Source organism: Dryas octopetala, chromosome 3 (assembly GCF_963921425.1).
Source record: "Dryas octopetala chromosome 3, drDryOcto1.1, whole genome shotgun sequence".
Taxonomy (NCBI): domain Eukaryota; kingdom Viridiplantae; phylum Streptophyta; class Magnoliopsida; order Rosales; family Rosaceae; genus Dryas; species Dryas octopetala.
This window is the reverse complement of record NC_141368.1, coordinates 20,283,132-20,302,132: the sequence shown is the minus strand read 5'-3', so window position 1 is coordinate 20,302,132 and position 19,001 is coordinate 20,283,132. Positions and strand designations below refer to the sequence as shown.

The following is a 19,001-nucleotide window of genomic DNA, read 5'->3' as shown; positions in this document are numbered from 1 at the left end:
CGAACTGCTAGTTTTCGGATACGAGATATCCATCCTAGTCACTATGGACGCATTTGCCCCATTGACACGTCTGAAGGAATCAATGTTGGACTTATTGGATCCTTAGCAATTCATGTGAAGATTGGTTATTGGGGTTCTCTAGAAAGTCCGTTTTATGAAATTTCTGAGAGATCAAAAAATGGATGCAGTTGTGGGTAAACTAGCAAGAATGCTCTACTCTACTAAGCAGTTGTGGGACTACATGTACTCGGTTTAGATTTATACAGACTTTCATAGAGTTTTCTTAAGTTTTCATAAGTTCATGCTTCATGTATTCTCTCCAGTAAAGTTCATGGTATTGGCTTGGGGGATGTTTACATTAATGACAATGTGAACATCCCATTTGAGAAAAAGTTGAATCGAATTGAGTTTCAAGTGTATTCTCTTTGCTTCTCTCCCAAACCAGAAACTGTGAGCAGTAGTCCTCTTCCTCCCAAACCAGAACCGAAGTTAACAAAAAGAGAGCACCTTCAATATGCGAATCAATCTGCAACCGAATTTGCTTCACGATAAACATGTCGTAAACGGACCTCTGAGTTTGCTCCTTTTGGTAGCCTTCTTTTATGTGACAGCAAATATATTAAGGAAGCACACTGAAACTGATGGAATTAAGGAAACAGGTGTCCATTGAATAACATACAAAAACATATTTTCAATTTATATATTAATGTTGTTGTCAACACTGGCACTTCAAACCAGGCAGCCCCTGAGTGTGAGAGACAGAGTCCATATCAATCCATATTGTTGAAAGTCGGAAAAAATTAGGTGGCCCTTATCTCATAGTAAGTGTAGCACATTGTGCATTAAGCATTGCCACAGTTCTGCCAGTTGATTGTGCATATTTGTCCAGTTGACCTCATACAAACCCAAATACAAACATGATTTACATAAACTAATCTCAAATTATATATGAAATTAGTGAGAAAATATGTAATTAGATATATGCTCACATCCCATATTTGGTTTGATTGTGAAGCACCACTTTACTAGTAGAAGACATACTGAAGAATAAATTTGTCACCTTTAATCATAGTTCAATATCACCATTTCACTCAAGATGTACGATAAATTATATTATAGTCAAGGAATAAAATTTTGGGTTTCGAGAAAATTTCGATGAAAATTTCGATGAAAATTTCGACGGAAATTTCGAAAATTTTTAAATTTCGACAAAAATGATGGAAATTGATATCAAAATACGAAAATTTTGAATGAAACTTTACCATATGTTTATTTATCATATTATCTACTAAATTGATAAAAAATATTGAAGAAACCAAATTATATAGTAAGTTTCATGTGATATAAGATAAATATAATGCACGCTGAAGACAAATACTGTTAAATTAAATTAGTATAAAATGAAATTAGTATATTGTCTATACTCTATAATATATACACTAAATCCTATATATTTTATAATCTATATTCTATATCGTTTAAGATATGGTATATGATACTAGGCTTTAAGCCCTTTAGGGTACTTTAAATTATTTTTTATATAAAAATATATTATAGTTTACTAGTTTAGAGTTTAAAAATAACTAAACGAAACTCCAAAACGGCAAATGAAACTCCAAACTATTTTTTTTCTTCACAATTAACCCAAAGGCCCCAAACCTCAAATAACCCTAAACCTTTTAATTATTTTTTTTTTCTTTTTTTTTTTCTTCTTTTTCTTTCTTTCCTTTCCCTTTCCTTTCTTTTCCCCCGAGGCTCCACTGCTCCAGCAACCCCCTCTGTTTTCTTCATTTCTTCTCTCTCTCTCTCTCTCTCTCTCTCTCTGCATCTCCCCCCGCCGTCGCCCCCTGCCCTCGCCCCCTGCCCTCGCCCGCGTCGCCTCTCTCCCTCGATCTCCCCCTGCCGCCGCCTGCCACCACCCCTCTTTCTCCCTCGATCTCCCCCCTGCCACCTCTCCATTTTTCTGCAAAAACCCAGCTCCAAAACCAGATCTCAAATTCAGTGTAGGGGCAAGTGGGCAACCGACTTATGGGAATGGGTTATGGGCACGGTCGAAATTTCGGCGAAATTTCGACGAAATCATCCCGAAATTTTAGCAAATATAGGTTTCGATTTCGACACCCCTAAAAATCGAAATTTTCGGCGAAATTTTGCCAAAAACTTCGAAATTTAACACCCTGATTATAGTTAATCAGATTTCAATAATACCTATTATCATTCCAAATAGGAAATGGGTTAATTCCTATTATCATTCCACCATTAGTACCTACCACACCACAGCAACCAGATTTCAATCTTCCTCCACCCACACCAGACTTATTACCACCACCAGTTGATGATCAGTCCACCCCATCACCACCACTTGTTCCAATATTCAAATCACCACCATCTGGTGATGATCAGCCTCCACAGATTCCACTACTGCCACCCCAAGATCTATTTTCATTTACACCAACCCCAAGTCCCAACTGCACCAACTGAAGATCAACCTCCACAGATTCCACTATTACCAACCCAAGATCCATTTTCATTTACACCACCTTTTATATCAACCCCAACTGCACTAGACATTGGTGGTGGTGGTGGTGGTGGTGGTGTGATTGATCAGCCACCATCTCTTCCCATTCCACGGTCACCAGAAATCTTTCTGCCACCTCCAATTCCTGAAGTGCCCCAAAATACACAGGAAGCGCTTCCACTTGCATCGACACTACCAGCACCGGATGCAGTTTTCAATGAGGCATTGGAGCAGCCATTAATGTCACCCCCAGTACTCCCTTAAAATTAAGAGCTAATTAAATTGTTAACTTTCTCTGTTTCTTATACATGCTTGTTGAGTCGAGTTAATTAAAAATAATTTCTACCAAATGTGAATTGCATTTTGTTTTGTAATGTATGAATATTATATGGCTTTAATTTTGATCATCCATTGTGTCCTTGAAAAAATTAGATGATTATATATATACTTGCACAACTTGCCTTTGTATAATTCTATTTTTCTCTGTTGGACTGCCCTGCCTTATAAATATTCTTTGCATTATTTTTATTTTTGAGTTATGTAATTGGATATGATAATATCATAAGGATTTGAAGGGAATGGAATTGAGTTATTGTTGGACTGACCTGCTTATCAAATGTGAGAATGTAATTGATTTCTCATTCTCATGTCTCCAAAACTTGAACCAAACAAGCCTTAAGAGTGGTCGTTTTTGCAATTTATATTTTCATTTGTAAGTATACATATAAAGAGATATGTTCACCGTTCACGTTCACCATAGAATGGGAAATTTTATGCTCAACTACTGTTGGATTAAATATGCTCAACTAGGATTAAATCTAATAAGAATTGTCTATCATGTTACAAACAATCTAGAATGTTATATATTAATTAAGCCTATGGATTAAGCGAAATAATTAACTATAATAAGAAGTGAAAAAAAGAACTTTTTTTTAGATTGCACTCTAGCTTATCAAGTGTACAGAAGAAGCATGAATCCTCCAGGGACAGTTGGGGTCAACACACTTGCAAGGGATCCCAATTTACTCCCATTTTTTACCCTATGCAAAATAAACCACTCATGAATGACATGATCATAAAGAACCAATGGTCAGTATTGTTAAAACCAGACCTTTCTGCAAAATAATATGCCCATCATAATAATTTGGAGGAAATTACAGATTTAGTCCAATTATTTTATACGTAGTTCAATTTTGGTTCACAATCTTTTTTAAGTTCTGTTTTGGTCTACTAATTGTTCCATTTGTTCAATAAAAGTCCAGATTTGTTTTCTCAAATTTGGTATGCCTTTTACCCTATCAAATCTCACCCAAATTCAGTAAGCATATATTTGTTTTAAAGCTATTCATTTCTTTTTTACAACCATATAAAGATCATTCAAATTGGAGTTCTAAAACTCAAGATAATTGACCCCAAAGTAGGGTACCCAAAACTGCCAATTTTTCAAACTTCACCCAATCTCAATTCTCTTAGATTCTAATACTCCAAATTTGTTTCTATGATTAAGAATGATAAAATATAACTTATACTTCAATTATAATTGAAGAAAACACAACCCAAAGGATTTAAAGTCACAAATTTGGACTTTTATTGAACAAGTGAAACAATTAGTGGACCAAAACAGAACTTAAAAAAGATCGTAGACTAAAATTGAACTAGGTATAAAATAAGTTGACCAAATCTGTAATTTCCTCTAATAATTTGATTAATATGTTATATATGTCCACACCCTTCATTGTATCATCCTCTTCATCATAATAATTTGATTAATAGCCAGCTGAGATTAGAAGGAGAAAGTGGATATATGCTATATATGTTCACCGAAAATTGAATCCAAAAATGAAAAGTTGATGTGAGAGGAAGTTATGGTTCATGGGAAATGAAATCAAAATTCATTTCCTTCCACAAACAAGTTGAAGCTGTACATTCTTAACCAAAAACAGAAAGATGGAAGTTGTACATTGTGTAAAAATAGAGGGAAAAAAACATATGGAAAGAGAAAAGATAAAAAAAAAAAAAAAAAAAAAAGAAGATTGATTTTGTTTTTTTGTTTTTTTTTTCTTTTACATGTTACAAATATTTGTGCAAATAACTTAGTCATGTCAACATATTAGATATAAATGACATGATAAGGTTTTTACATTACATGCTTTAAGGCTTTGCTTGGTTTGCAAAATAGAGTTTATAAAAATCAATGACTATGTCTTCTCTCAAGGGATGTGAATGCAAGAATTTTTTTCAAGTGTATCTTATATATACTATATTGTGTATTTATGTTAATTTTTTATTTTTCATGTAAGGAAAAAATATTTTTAAAGAAAGAAAGGTACCTAGCTTGAACCCTACATACCCGACGGTGAAAGAATGGTAATGACAAACCTGACCTCACATTGTTGCCATCCTTAAACATAAACAATCCAAAAGCAACATTCCAAAGTGAAAGTCTTTTCCATTTCAAAGTCAAGACTACAAATGATTTTTGCATGAATATCAATGTGTCTTCTAACTTCCTGTGAAAAATCTTGTTCAAATGATTTTTGCACAATTTTATAAAATTCACAGAGAAAGCACTGCATTTTTGGCGTTTTCAAGAAAACAATGAGGCATGAAACTGACCTCTTTTGATTTCTAGCTTTTTGACCCACACTTTCAGTTTGAGCAAATCACAAATCACTCCTGAGAATGTTCTAGAAATAGGAGGGAGTCCAATTACCCTTGGATCAAGTTTTGGGTAGTCAAACCCCTTAGTTTCGAACCAAAACCCAACTTGCAGCATACCCTTATTATTATTCTGATTTCCTTTTGAACTTTTGGCTTTGCAAAAGGTATTTTGCTATGGTTTGAAACTTGTTTGAAGTCAAATGGTGATTGTTTGTGAAATAGGGGTCTCTGATGCAACTTACTTGTCCAATAAGCCACTAAACCCTAGAAAACCCAAATTTTATTTAGAGGATGTCATTTATGATTTTGTTATGTTATTAGGGAAACAATTTGTTGGGACAGCAACAAGGACAAAGACTACACTTGAGGTAGGGTGAGCTAGTCCACTTAAACCTTACATCTTCTTTATACCTATAAGTATATATGTATATGTGCTTGTGATTGTGCTCTTGGTGCTGAATGCTTGGCATTGTAATGTGTTTAAAATGCTTAAAATGAGTTTGGAGTTAATCACTAAGTTGCTATGCTAACAATCTGATATGCCTTTATCCTATAGCCTCTATTCACTTTGTTATAAGCTATTTACTTTGAGTAAGAGAACCAACATGACATGGCATATTGATGACTTCAACTTGCTTTACTATGTTGGGAAAAAAAGCTGAAATTGATAATCAAATTAAACTGATTAGGTTTGTGCAGTTTGCCTTGTTGAATAGCTTGTTTTGTATTTTTAAACTAAATCAACATGTGTAAGTATGTTGATGACTTCAACTTGCTTTAAAAAGGAAATATAACTTGAATTAATGTTGCTCACGGCTAGGGTATCCTTAGGTTGAATTAAGTGTAACTTGCAACCTTCCTTATGCATCAACCCGAGACTAACAACTAAGTTACATGCCTCTAGATGAATAATTGAAACCTTGCATAATTAAAGTTGTTATTAAAACAAATTAGAATAATTTGTAACTTAGTTTCACTGCTGGCCTTAGAATTTGCATGTGTTTAGGAATGAAAATAAGTTAGGCTAGAAATTACTAAGGAAATTGAAATTGAAAAGGTAGTAGATAACTATCTTACTTTGCCATGGAATGAAAATGATACAAGCATGCCACTTTTGCATTATGGTTAGTATAATTTGCTAGTTTTAATCCCCGAATTATAAAGCATGATTGTATATTTATTAAGGAACTAATCATGCATATATGAAATTGTCATCACTTGATCACATATGCATAATTGATAAATGGTTCATGCATTAAGGGTAGGATTACCTTTATGGAATCTGTCATTGTATTACATTGAACATTCATAGTTAGTGAATTGAAAATGTGTACCTTAATGTGTTTTAAGTGTTTGGACTTCCTAATTAGAGATGAAAGGGTAAAATGAAATTTTATCCTTGGGTTCAATCTCCTGAAAGTATGCATACAGGTTTTATCTAGAGTTGGTTATGTATTTTAAAAAAAAGCTAGAGGGAAATAGATAGGATTATATATCTACTTTCAATGAAGGACATCTCACTATCTAGACCTACTTAATTATTAGTAGGATATGGGGATAAGGGTAATGAAAATTACAAATTAGGGACAAGTCCACTGTTTTTGAATCTTGACAAGTTTGCTTTGTTATGGAGAAAAGGTACGCATTGCATTGTACTTTACTTTTAAACATGCATTTACATTTCATGAAAGATTCATGGTTGGTTATGATATTTGTTGAAATCTGCAAACTATTAAGGTAACCCGAGACCAAGAAATGATCTCTTTGTTTGATTTCTATCAATGTCTTGTTCTAAGAACCTTAAACAATGTTAATAGGCATTCTTGTTATAAGTTCCATATGTTATACTATGATTTGAACATGTTAATATTGTTTGGATGCCTTATGAATGTTATGCTTACAAATCTGGCCAGTTTGGCAAAAATGTTTATTAAAGGCTTATTTTCATAATTAAATTAAACTACTTTGAAATGTTTGGAAATGATTTGGACTAGTTGAATAAATTATCAGTTATTTTAGTGATGCTTACCCCTACACAGTTTACTAAGTGCATAAAACACTAGGATTTAAGATGGTTAGCTTGGTGGATTTTACAAGTTTTGAGGGAGGAATGAGCAATTGTAGATATATGTCTCCAAGTGTAGAAGTTCCAACACCACCAACATCCCATTACTCAACTGAAGAGGATCCTAGCATAGATGAGTGTGTAACAATCCCTTTTCTTATTTTACCTTTATTTTATCCTTTGGTTGAAAAATCTGTTGGTTGGTGTTCTAAGGAATAGAATGACTCATTACTCATTATATTGGTTGAATTTATAAATGGTTTTCAATTAGAAAGGTTTAATGAATTCCCTTTTGTAGTGTTGCTTCATTCATTGAATTTTAAAGCAAGGGTTTTTATTTCTATTTCATGCATTCATTTTTCAACTTACAAGCTCACTATTAAACAAGCTCCTGCTAGTTGTATTTGTTTTTGTTAAAAGCAAAAAATTTAACTCTGTTTTTTAAATGACTATATGTGTTGATTAAGCCTTACATTGATTAAGCTTTGGGATGACTTTATCCCAAGGTTGGCGACAAATGTGGCGTTGCCACATGCTCAAAGTGACAGGCCCCACTTTGGGGTGTGACAGATCAAACTCCAAGAAACGAGTTCAAGATTACGTAGGAACTAAGTCGTCAAGGAATGAGTCCAACTTTGGAAAGGATTTCTATCTTCATTAATGATGAGATTTGATCTTATGTCCTTTTTGAGTCCAACTTTGGAAATGATTCGGAAAGTCTTTGTGGACAAGTGACCTAGTGAAGCAAGGATTCTTACTATAGAAAAAACTCCAATTCTCATCAATGACAAAAAGCTTGGACAGTAAAAATAAATCCTATATGATTGAATCCTACTCGAACAAGGATAGGAAAGGAAATTTTGGGCCAAGAAATGGCCCATTACTTTGGATTTTATCCTAACACCCCTATAAATATGTGCATTCGAGAGAGAAGAATGACACACATTCAGCATTCAACACACCCAAGCTCTCAAGTCTCAAGAATCTCTCAACGTTCTTTTGCTTTCAATTTTTTCTTAGTTGCTACCGTTCAAGGTGCTTTTAGGTTTCTCATAGCTTTAGTTCAAGATCATTAGGTGTGTAGCTCTACCATCACTCTCACAAGGATTGTGGTATCGATTTATTTTATGCACTTTTTGTTTCATGCAATTGAGTTGTTCTTTTTTCAGTTTTTGTCCAAGTTTGTTGCTTTCGATTTTGCTCAATACATAGATGTTTATTTTGTTCATTGTTCTTTTTAACATTGAGGTTGATTTGGTTTGCAACGATAGCATTGAGCTTCATTATAACTTCAATGTGCATAGTTTCTTTCATTTTTTTGGCCAATTTCATCATTGCATTCACCAGTTCTAAGGAGGCTGAGACGTGACTCGGACTCCGATTCTGGTTAGAGTCCTTGTCCCCAAAGCTTGAAAAGAACCTAGGCCAAGATTGGTTCTTAACTTGATCTCGCAATCGTTTAGATTCGACTTTAGATTTAAGTGCAAACCCCAATATCACTATCCCAATTCTATTGAGGCCTAGTTTGAGGCTCAATAGTGGCACGCCCCGCACTCATACACAAACGGACCAAAGTGTTGCTTCCAGTCAACCTTGGCCGAAAAACAAGTTAACACATCCAAACTACATTTTGTCATATCACATCCAAAACTCTGTGGGTTTCCAAATCTTCTACTTTAGCAGCATACAACGACTCTACTTGTAACAAAGTTGGTGTCTTTCAAGCTAGCTTGTTGATTGTTGAACACCTCTTTAGTACCTGTACCTAGGTTTTGTCCTTCATACTTGTTGATTTGTCAATCTTTCGGGTTTTGGATGTGATTACAATTGGTTTTCTATGCATATTTTTAAACATGTACGTTATGTAGGTCTATATAGAGGATGAACAACAATGGACTATTGGTTGTTTTAGTTTTCTAAGAATTTGATGGTGAAGGCTATAAAACGTTTGAGAGGTGAATTCATTTTGTTTCCAAATTTAGGTATTTTATGTGTTTGCTTGCTTTTACCATGGTTTTGAAGTCAAAACATATAAATTTGTCACACAGGTAATCATGTCTAATCTACCTCCATAGAACTAACTATGATATGAATGACAGATTACCTGGTTTCCTTTGAATTTGATGGTAAAGGTTGTTAAAAGGTTTGAAAGGTGATTTTTTTTTTTCTTTCAAATTTAGTTGTTTTCTGGGTTTGCTTGCTTCTACCACAGTTTTTTAATCAAAACATATAAACCTGTTACATAAGTGAATTATGTCTAATCTACCTCCATATCCGGCGTACTAAGATACAAAGACGGACCTAATGTATGTACAGCCCACCCCATTTTTTTGCAAAAAAATAAAAAAATATATAAAAACCCTATTACCTATAGTCTATGACCCCATTACCCTCCTATGTTATTAATTAACTATCAACAACTCAAAGACAAGCAGTGAAGTGAAGGCGTGAAGTAGTAGCAAACATCAAAATTGTTAAGAGTTCATTTGATTTAATTTAGAGGCTGCTAGTTGTTGATATTTTGTTATTTTGTGAAGATGATGATTTTTTTTTTATTTGTAAATTTTAAATATAGAGACATAGAGGTTTAATTAGACATTAGTTTACACATTTATAATGTTTTACAAATGATTTATAGTTTACAATGTCGAATCAATATCAAAATTTTAAGTCAAGAAAAACTATTCTTTCATTTTTCAAGAAAAAACATCAACCATCAACATCAAGTGAGCATAATTCTCCACTTTTAAGTGATGCTCCAATTTTTGATGAGAAATCACATTCTAAATTTCAAAGAGTTGAGTCACAAAGAGTTGAGCCCCAACAAATTAATACCACAAATATTGAACGTGATCCGGGAAAACGTAGAGCAATATCAACATATCCTATCAATTCTTGTGATGATATTCGTAGAGCATACTTGCTTTATGTACCTTGTCAACCTAAATTAGATAAGTATCCATGCTCTCTCTATAAAGAGCAATATCGTCGATTTCAATATAATTGGTTCAAAAATTTTGAATGGCTTGAGTATTCCGTAAATAAAGATAAGGTATATTGTTTTCCTTACTTCCTTTTTGTATGACTGCATTTTGAGGGGTAAAGCTTATTACGTCTCCCCTGACTAGGTGTATGTTTTATTCTTTATTAATGGAATTCACTCGTACCATCGAATTTTCTTTAAATACACTTTTTTTAGATCAAATATGTGTTTTAATAGGTTATTTAAATTTGGGAAGTATTAAAAAAACAAAAGAGATACTACCAAAATTTCGATAGCCTTCAAGTTTTTTTTTTTTTTTTTTTTTTTTATCGCACATAGCTTTTAAGTTTAGCCTACCCCATTTTCAATTCCTGGGTCCGTCCCTGTTAAGATATGAACGGTAGATTACTTGGTTTTCTTTAAATCTGCTGGTAAAAGGCTACTAAAGGTTCAAAAGGTGAAATTTTTTTTTTTTTTGTCTAGATTTGTTTGCTTTTATCATGATTTTAAATAAAAATAACATATAAACCTGGTGGACTTCACCCAAACCCGTTTATGCTTACACCCGAACTCAAGATGATCCTCCCTTGAGGGATTATCTCATCTTATTTAATTCCTAAGCAATCAAATAACAGTTGTACTCATAAGACTCAACATGCAGCTTTTGTGGCCCATTATTAGCTAAGCCGAATTTGTTGAAACACATGCAAAGAATGCTGCTTGGAATTGGTTCTTGGTTTCCTATGAATACACCGAAAAAGTAGTTTTTTGGTACAGTTCGACACAAATATATAAAGTAAGCCAATGAAGAAGAAATTAAAAGAGAAAACAAAAAGTAATATATCGAGATCAGAGGTGATGATGCAAGGGGCAATATTGTAATCGTGGGTGGTGGGACATGTGGCCTTGCCACTGCTCTTGCTCTTCACAGGTTCACTCTCACACCAATTTCTTTCTCTTTTAGTTTTCCTTAGTTTTAAATTATTATTAGGCATTGATTATAATTTTGTTTTAAATTGTTTGTAATTAATAGAAATAACTTGAGAATGCCCATTTTAAAACTGAGGAAATTAATTTTTTATCGTGATTTATTTTAACAGTATCGTGGTCATCGTGAAAATTCCGTCAATTTCGGGATAATTAAATTACACTTATTGCATACAACGCCTTTTCACATTCATTAATCATAAGTAAGAGAAATGAACTTTTCTTGGTAATTACATATATTTTGACTTAAACTTTCAGTTTAATTATTGGCCTGTTCAGTTAAAAGAGCCGTAGAATTACTTACTTTCAATTCAATTAAATCAGAGTTAATACAATTAAGAAGGGAAAAAACGTTTTTAGTCCCATATGAGGACAATTTTAACAAACTCAAACTCAAAATTTCAATTTTTGTTTAAAAATCAAATTGAAGGTTGCATATAAGATTTTTTGTCATTTTTTTAGTAAAACTTGTGAATCTAAATAAGTTATTAGTTTTAAGAGGAAATTACAGATTTAGTCCAGTTATTTTATACCTAGTTCAATTTTGGTCCACAATCTTTTTTAAGTTTTGTTTTGGTCTACTAATTATTCCACTTGTTCAATAAAAGTCCATATTTGTTTTCTCAAATTTCGCCTACCTTTTATCCTATCAAATCTCATCCAAATTCAGCAAACATATACTTGTTTTAAAGCTATGCATTTCTTCTTTACAACCATATAAAGATCATTGAAATTGGAGTTCTAAAACTCAAGATAATTGACCCCAAAGTAAGGTACCCGAAACTGTTAATTTTTCAAACTTCACCCAATCTCAATTCTCTTAGATTCTAATACTCCAAATTTGTTTTTATGACTAAGAAATGATGAAATATAACTTATACTTCAATTATAATTGAAGAAAACATAACCCAAAAGATTTAAAGTCACAAATCTGGACCTTTATTGAATAAATAAAACAATTAGTGAACCAAAACAGAATTAAAAAAGATCGTGGACAAAAATTGAACTAGGCATAAAATAAGTGAACCAAATCTATAATTTCCTTTAGTTTTATTTTGAGAAAAAATATAAAGTTGATTATAAAATGTCCTAAAATTTCAAACAATATATAATTATATATATATATAAACGTAAGGACCAAATGTGAAATTTTGAAACCACATGAACCAAATAGGTTTTTAGGATAAAACACAGGGGCCAAAATTGTTTTTTTTCCCAATTAAGAAAGATGCAAAAGGTGCCAACTAATAAATATTGCAAAACGGTTTCTAACCTAAAATCTGAAAGAAATTTGTATTTAATTTGAAATATTAATTTACAAAACAAACAATTTTTAGTTCAATATTAACGAAGAAGAAACATAAGAGAAAACTGAAGATTTTTTTTTTTTTTGGTCAAAGGTGATTGATTAAAGCCCAACAAGGCAAAGCAAACAAACAGAAGAAAGGCCCATATATGGCCAGCGTCGGTACAGCAAAATAGGTGACGACATAAGAAACGAAAAAAAAGAATGAAAGGTGATAAGGGAGCTATTTTCGATGCAGACAGAGACTAGATAGAAGGAGCTACCCCATCACTCCTAGCACTAAAACTTAGAGGTCCAGGAAGGAAGAGAAAACTGAAGATAAAAGTAAGATATGGAGATAGAGGATATAAGAGATAGCATTGTAATTGTGGGTGGTGGGATATGCGGCCTTTCCACTGCTCTTGCTCTTCACAGGTTTTTACTCTTACTCCTCCTCCTCTCTTTGTGTGCTTTGTTCATAAAACTGTCTAGATATGCTATTTTCGAATATTTGTAGTGGTTTTCCTAAGTTTGCAATTTATTAGGCATTGACTTTATATTATTATTATTTTTTTAATTTTTATCACTAGAAATAATTTGAGATTACCAATTAGTTTTTATGGGGAAAAGAATTTCTTTAATTTTTTTTTTTGCAGAAAAAAAAAAATTTACTATCATCGCATATAGTGTGTGAGTCTGATTATCAGGACATTTTTAGTTCTAGGCTTAAAAAAAAATTAAAAAAACCTTTCTATATTTCATTTCTTGTAATTTTTTAACTGAAAATAAAGAATGAAGAGATGAGTAGAAAGAGAAGATATAGAGAATAACTTATGTATAAAGTAAAAAAGTAAAAAAAATCAAATAGTTTATAGTTGTATTTTTCTACTGAAAAAAAAAAATCTTCAACGTTTTCCTACATTTAGGAAATATATCTCTTTTATATTTTCAAAAAAATTAAGAAAAAAATTACTCAAAATTTTATAGCCTGTTTGGTACTTTTTGTTTTTCGTTTCTTGAAATTTCAATTGAAATCAAGTATGTTGAGGAAAGAGAGAAACAAATTCATAAGAGTTGAAATAAAAGGGAGAAAATATCTAGATTAATAATATAAAAATATAAATTGAAAACTAAAAAAATTCAAATAATTTGTAACTGTATTTTTCCTACCTTTCTTTTGAAAAAAAAAAAAAAAAAAAAAAATCTTCAAAACTTTCTAGTTGTATTTTTATCTGTTATCTTCTGTCCTTCTTGATCTTTCTCATTTCCCATCCGTTTTTCTGGATTTTGTTTTATTGATCTTGGTTGTTTTTCGTAGATATTTTATTTGAGAAAAGAAAATTCAAATTGGGTACATCTCCAATATTACAGACATAACCTTTTGTTAATTAATTAATTAACTTTTCTTGTTAAGACTATTCATGTTGTGATAGATATTTTTAGGGAGGTGATCGATGCTTGAAATTATTTGACTTTGACAATATATGCAGGAAGGGGCTTAGAAGCGTGGTCCTGGAAAAGTCAAAGAAATTGCGAGCCACAGGAGCAGCTATCATTGTGCATCCAAATGGCTGGCATGCACTTGGTCAGCTTGGTGTTGCCTCACGCCTTAGACAAACTGCTATTCCTATACTTTCGTATGTAAAACTAACTTTGAGAAATTTTGTAAAATAATCTCTTTTAATACCAAAATTACTTTTTTAACTCTCAGTTTCAAATTTTATCTTTTTTAACTCTCTCAAATTATACTTTAATAATAACGTACACAAGACGCATGTTTTACTATCTTCTATATGATTTAACAGTTTTTTTTCTTTATTTTCAGGGGACAATTTGATTCGCTTAATAATGGCAAACAGGAAGAAATTCCTGTTGGGTGAGTTCTTAAGCCATCGTTTTTGGACTTCTATCTTTATGTTTAAAGTTTTTGAAAATATATATGGCCCTGGAAACGGATCACCTTTTTGTGCGGTTGCATGTGACGGGTTGCATGTGACAAATTACTCAATTCAAATACAACTCGTTAAATTAATGGGTGAATACAACACGACTCATTTAACTAGTTAACGCTACTATATATTGACATAATTGAATATTGTTTAACTTGTTTCAACCCATCATACTCATTTAATATATAAACAACCATTTCAGGCATTGAAAAAATTAATAAACTATAATTTTTTAACTAAAAAACAAATGAATAAATCAAAAAACTACTAAATTACAAACATGCCTGGGTCTAACACAGGTTTTTTGGTTTGACACAAAAATGACCCGTTAACTTCACGCGTGGCTAACCGTCCTACACAATTTCAACACGATATGATAAGTTTCAACCCAAACATTTAATTTTTTGTGTAAAATCATGTCATGTTAACACGTTGTGTAGAATTTTGCTAGATCTATATATGAGTTTACGTTTGAGGGGAAATAATGAAGCTAAACATTCAAAATAAACAAAATATAAAAAGACACTGTTGTTTAGCCAAATTTTTCTTAGTTGTTTTCTTCAACTTACATGGCAGTTATATATTGGCTCTATAATATGTTATTTTCTAAATACAATGGTGTGGTCTGCATATCAAGACGCACATGAGTTTGGAAAAAGAAAGTCAGTACAAATATCATTGCACTAAATTCAAAAAGCAAACTCTGTTAGGGGGATTTTCCACTTTTCCTATAAACTTGATCTCATGTACGTACAATTTGTTAAGTTGGTTAGTTAAAGCATCCAATTTCATTTGGCAATATAGATGGAGAAATTTATTACATTATATGTGTAAAACTCTCAACATGTCTCTTCACATATGACATGACTTGAATATACCTAGACAACTTAATTATATTAATTGACATTAGAGTATGTGTGATTATTAGATCTTACATGTGAATTATTTTCTTTGATACCAAGTAAAAATTATATGATTAATTTGTTTAAATTTATTTGTTTTATTCCAATGCAAGAAAAAGTTGAACGATTAAAATGTGAAAAAAAAAAAAAAAGTAAACTATGTGCCAGTATAAGTCTTCTTGATATTTTTGTTCGAACTTTTTTTAGCCAACTAAGGTCAAATAAACATGATATGATAATTGTTAAGAGTCTGAACAATTATGAATACTCAACCCTATATGTTGGAACAAAGCTCAAACCTAAAAAACTTATATAGTGCAATTATGAACACAAAGATTGACATATTGCAGCTAGATGATGACAATTTTGTGAAATCGTGACATCTCAAACAGTAAGCTCTTTTACAGGAAAGAAGAATTAAGATGTCTGAAAAGGACAGATCTCGTTGATGCATTGGCTGATAATTTACCACAAAACACTATACGTCTTGGGTGCGAAGTACTCTCTATTAAGTTGGATCCCATAACTTCTTCCCCACTCCTTCAACTTCAAGATGGAAGCGTTTTGAACCCCAAGGTACAGTACCCTATTGTTGTGATTTCCCAATTTCTTAAGTTGATTTTTTTTTTTTTTTTGTAAGGCAAGAAAACCAATTAATTAAGCTTATTTTGATGGGGGATAAAAAGAATGATTTTAATAATAGTGAATTATTAATTCGTACTGAGTAGCACCTTTTATTTTCTTGAAAACACTTAAAGCAATTTTGCTTACCATCTTCAATTGTAGATAACCTTTGTTTCGCGGTATGAGTTCTTTGGAAATTTCATTCATATGCACATTCCAGGAGATGAAAATTAAATGAATGATTTTGAGTACATTGTTTGGACATGTACTAGCTGTTGAAAATCATGAGGAAATAACTTTTTCTCTCATACCAACTTTTTTTTAGTACAGCTCTCATACCAGCTTGTGGTTTGTGTAATAACAAGAATCATTATATATATATATATATATATATATATAATTTTATTTTCAAATAGCACTCTAATTCATTAAATTTAAAAAAATTACATCACATTTAAATACTATTCATGCTTGCAATTTAAGAATTTTTCTCCAATAGGGATGTTAGTGAGTTTTGAACACTCACTCACATGCTGCATTCCTTTCACATTTCGACTCTATACCAAAGGCGGCCTCTGCAATTTAGAGCTGGTCTTTTAAATTTATAACTGGGATAATTCGATCATAAAAGATCATAATTAATGCCTTTCTACATGGAATGAGGATGCAAAACCTATAGGAGCTCATCCATTTCATATTCTAAACATGAGACTTTCCAAAAGTGTGCATACTAAATATTAGAATGAAGTCTCATACAAATTCGCAAGCTTTTTTATTTTTTAAAACAACCTTTTTCATTGTCACTCAATTCGTGTCAACAATGTAGAATGAATTTGTTTTTTTTTTTTTTAATCATGAATTGCATTTAACAGTGCAAGAAAATTATCCTCAAACTAACCATTATGAACTACAATTTTTTGGCAATTGTTGCAAAATGAATGTGGCTACAGGTTGTGATTGGATGCGATGGAGTGAACTCTGTCATATCAAATATCATGGGGGTGAAGGCTACAAATATTTTCAGCATAAGTGTTGTAAGAGGGTTCACAAACTATCCAAATGGTCACGAATTCGGCAGTGTGTTCAGTTTAATAGCAAAGGATGATGTTCAAGTGGGACGACTGCCGATGACCAACAATCGGGTTTATTGGTTCATGACTCGAAAATTTACTTCTCGAGGTAATTTCAGTGTCTCATTCTGTCAACACAATGCATATAGGGCCACTACTATCTAACATGGTTGTTCAAGTCTAGTTAATTTATATACAAACAAGAATATTTGGACCAAAAAGATTGTATAATAAAAACTTATCACATTTATTAATCACATAATTTATTGAACAAAATTAAACGAGTTTAATTTAACCTACATATTACATTTTGACCACATCTCTTATCGAGTTGAAACTTCTTTATATAAGCTCGAGATTGTTTAAAAAACAAGCCAAGCTAAGTCAAACATATATAAGCTCAAGCTCAATTAAAAACAAGTTGAGCTTAGTTAAGCATAAACTCGACAAGCTCGTTCCACAAACGAGTCGAGTCGAGTTTGAGCTTGAAAAAAAAGCACAAACGAGACAAGCTAACATAGCTCTTCAAGCTTCATTCGATCAATATTATACGAGCCGAGTTTGAGCATCTTGGTATTCAACTTGACTCGGCTCATTTACACCCATATCCCACTCCTAACTTATCCAGTTTCATCCGATAAAACTCACATTCTTTATGCTATAATAAACTTCCTTACATATAACTTCCAGCTTATCTCCCACGCATCGTGTGTGTAGATGAATCTAGTATATATTATATATGTGAATTTATTCATAGTAAAATTGTGCTTTTTTTTTTTTTTTAATTTATCTTCTCTATCCTTCCTTCTGCCTATTAGATTCAGTGGTCTCCAAGAGTCAAAAGTTAATTGGGAACTTAGCAGCGGAATCAGTGACGGGCTTCCCTACAAGCACCACAGAGATGATAAAGAATTGCAATCTAGATTCTTTACATCTCACAGAGTACTTGAGGTATCATTCACCTTGGGACATACTACGACATCGTTGTCGTGTAGGGACAGTGACACTGGCCGGAGATGCCATGCATGCAATGGCACCATTCCTTGCTCAAGGTGGCTCGGCCGCTCTGGAAGACGCAGTGGTGCTTGCCAGATGCTTAGCCCAAAAGCTCACTCTCATTGATTCGAGTGGAAGAGGAATAATCAAAATGAATATGGCAGAGGGAGCAATTGATGAGTACTTGAAAGAGCGAAAGATGAGAGCTTTTTGGCTGTGTTTTCAGACATACCTAATTGGAAAAGTGCTTGAGACTTCATCAGGGTTTGTGAAATTCATATGCATTGTGTTCATGGTGATCCTATTTAATGACTCACATGGTCACACTCGGTATGACTGTGGTAGTCTCTAAAATAAAAAAGTTATTGTATGTGATTGTTGCATATAACTTGTTTCTTGCAATATGTATGCAAGACTCACTTTTATATCGTGTGTTGTGAGAGGAAAGTCCCATGTGAGCCACATACAAAAATTCTTCGCTGAAATGCCATGGCTATGGTTTAGGAATTAATTAATTAAAGGTGTTCATAAGGTTTCTATTTTGAAGTGGTTTATTTATGTTCTTCAGTATTTAAACACAATATTTTTGTATATAAACTTGCTAGTGGTTGAACATATGAATAATGGTATTGCACATACATGAATTCTTCTTTCCTTAAATATATACATCCTTATGATTATTTTACTAATATTACTAGCAAGGTTATATGTTTAATTTATTTTTTTCCCTTTGTTTTTTTACACTCTTTAAGATTTTGATGACATTATTTTGAACATGTAAATATGAAAAATCTTTTGAGAACTTTGTGCTTTTGCCTCCCCTAAATGTCACTAATGAATTAATATCTACTTGTTTGTTGCTGTTGTATTGGATTGATGAGTCTTTTGGAAATTTATATATTCAACTTTTGTTATCATTGATGCATTAATTGATAGCTTTATGTTGTGGCTCATGTATGTT

At 32.3% G+C, this 19,001-nt stretch overlaps 1 protein-coding gene across 1 annotated transcript; it reads left to right on the top strand.

Annotated features, from left to right (window-relative positions):
* The first annotated feature begins 12,766 nt into the window (after positions 1–12,766).
* On the top strand, positions 12,767–18,731 carry LOC147291690 (monooxygenase 1-like). The gene is made up of 6 exons (XM_086234911.1): positions 12,767–12,934; positions 13,990–14,136; positions 14,325–14,375; positions 15,758–15,926; positions 16,925–17,153; positions 17,863–18,731. The coding sequence occupies exons 1-6, from the start codon at positions 12,852–12,854 to the stop codon at positions 18,390–18,392; spliced, it is 1,209 nt and encodes a 402-aa protein (XP_086091037.1). The 5' UTR covers positions 12,767–12,851; the 3' UTR covers positions 18,393–18,731.
* Positions 18,732–19,001: the final 270 nt, after the last annotated feature.

What these genes read in the sequence shown, in the direction of transcription:
- LOC147291690 (XM_086234911.1), top strand. Translation starts at nt 12,852, where the DNA reads ATGGAGATAGAGGATATAAGAGATAGCATTGTAATTGTGGGTGGTGGG. An exon ending in ACTGCTATTCCTATACTTTC is followed by an intron (nt 14,137 to 14,324) that starts GTATGTAAAACT and finishes CTTTATTTTCAG; the next exon opens with GGGACAATTTGATTCGCTTA. An exon ending in GAAGCGTTTTGAACCCCAAG is followed by an intron (nt 15,927 to 16,924) that starts GTACAGTACCCT and finishes ATGTGGCTACAG; the next exon opens with GTTGTGATTGGATGCGATGG.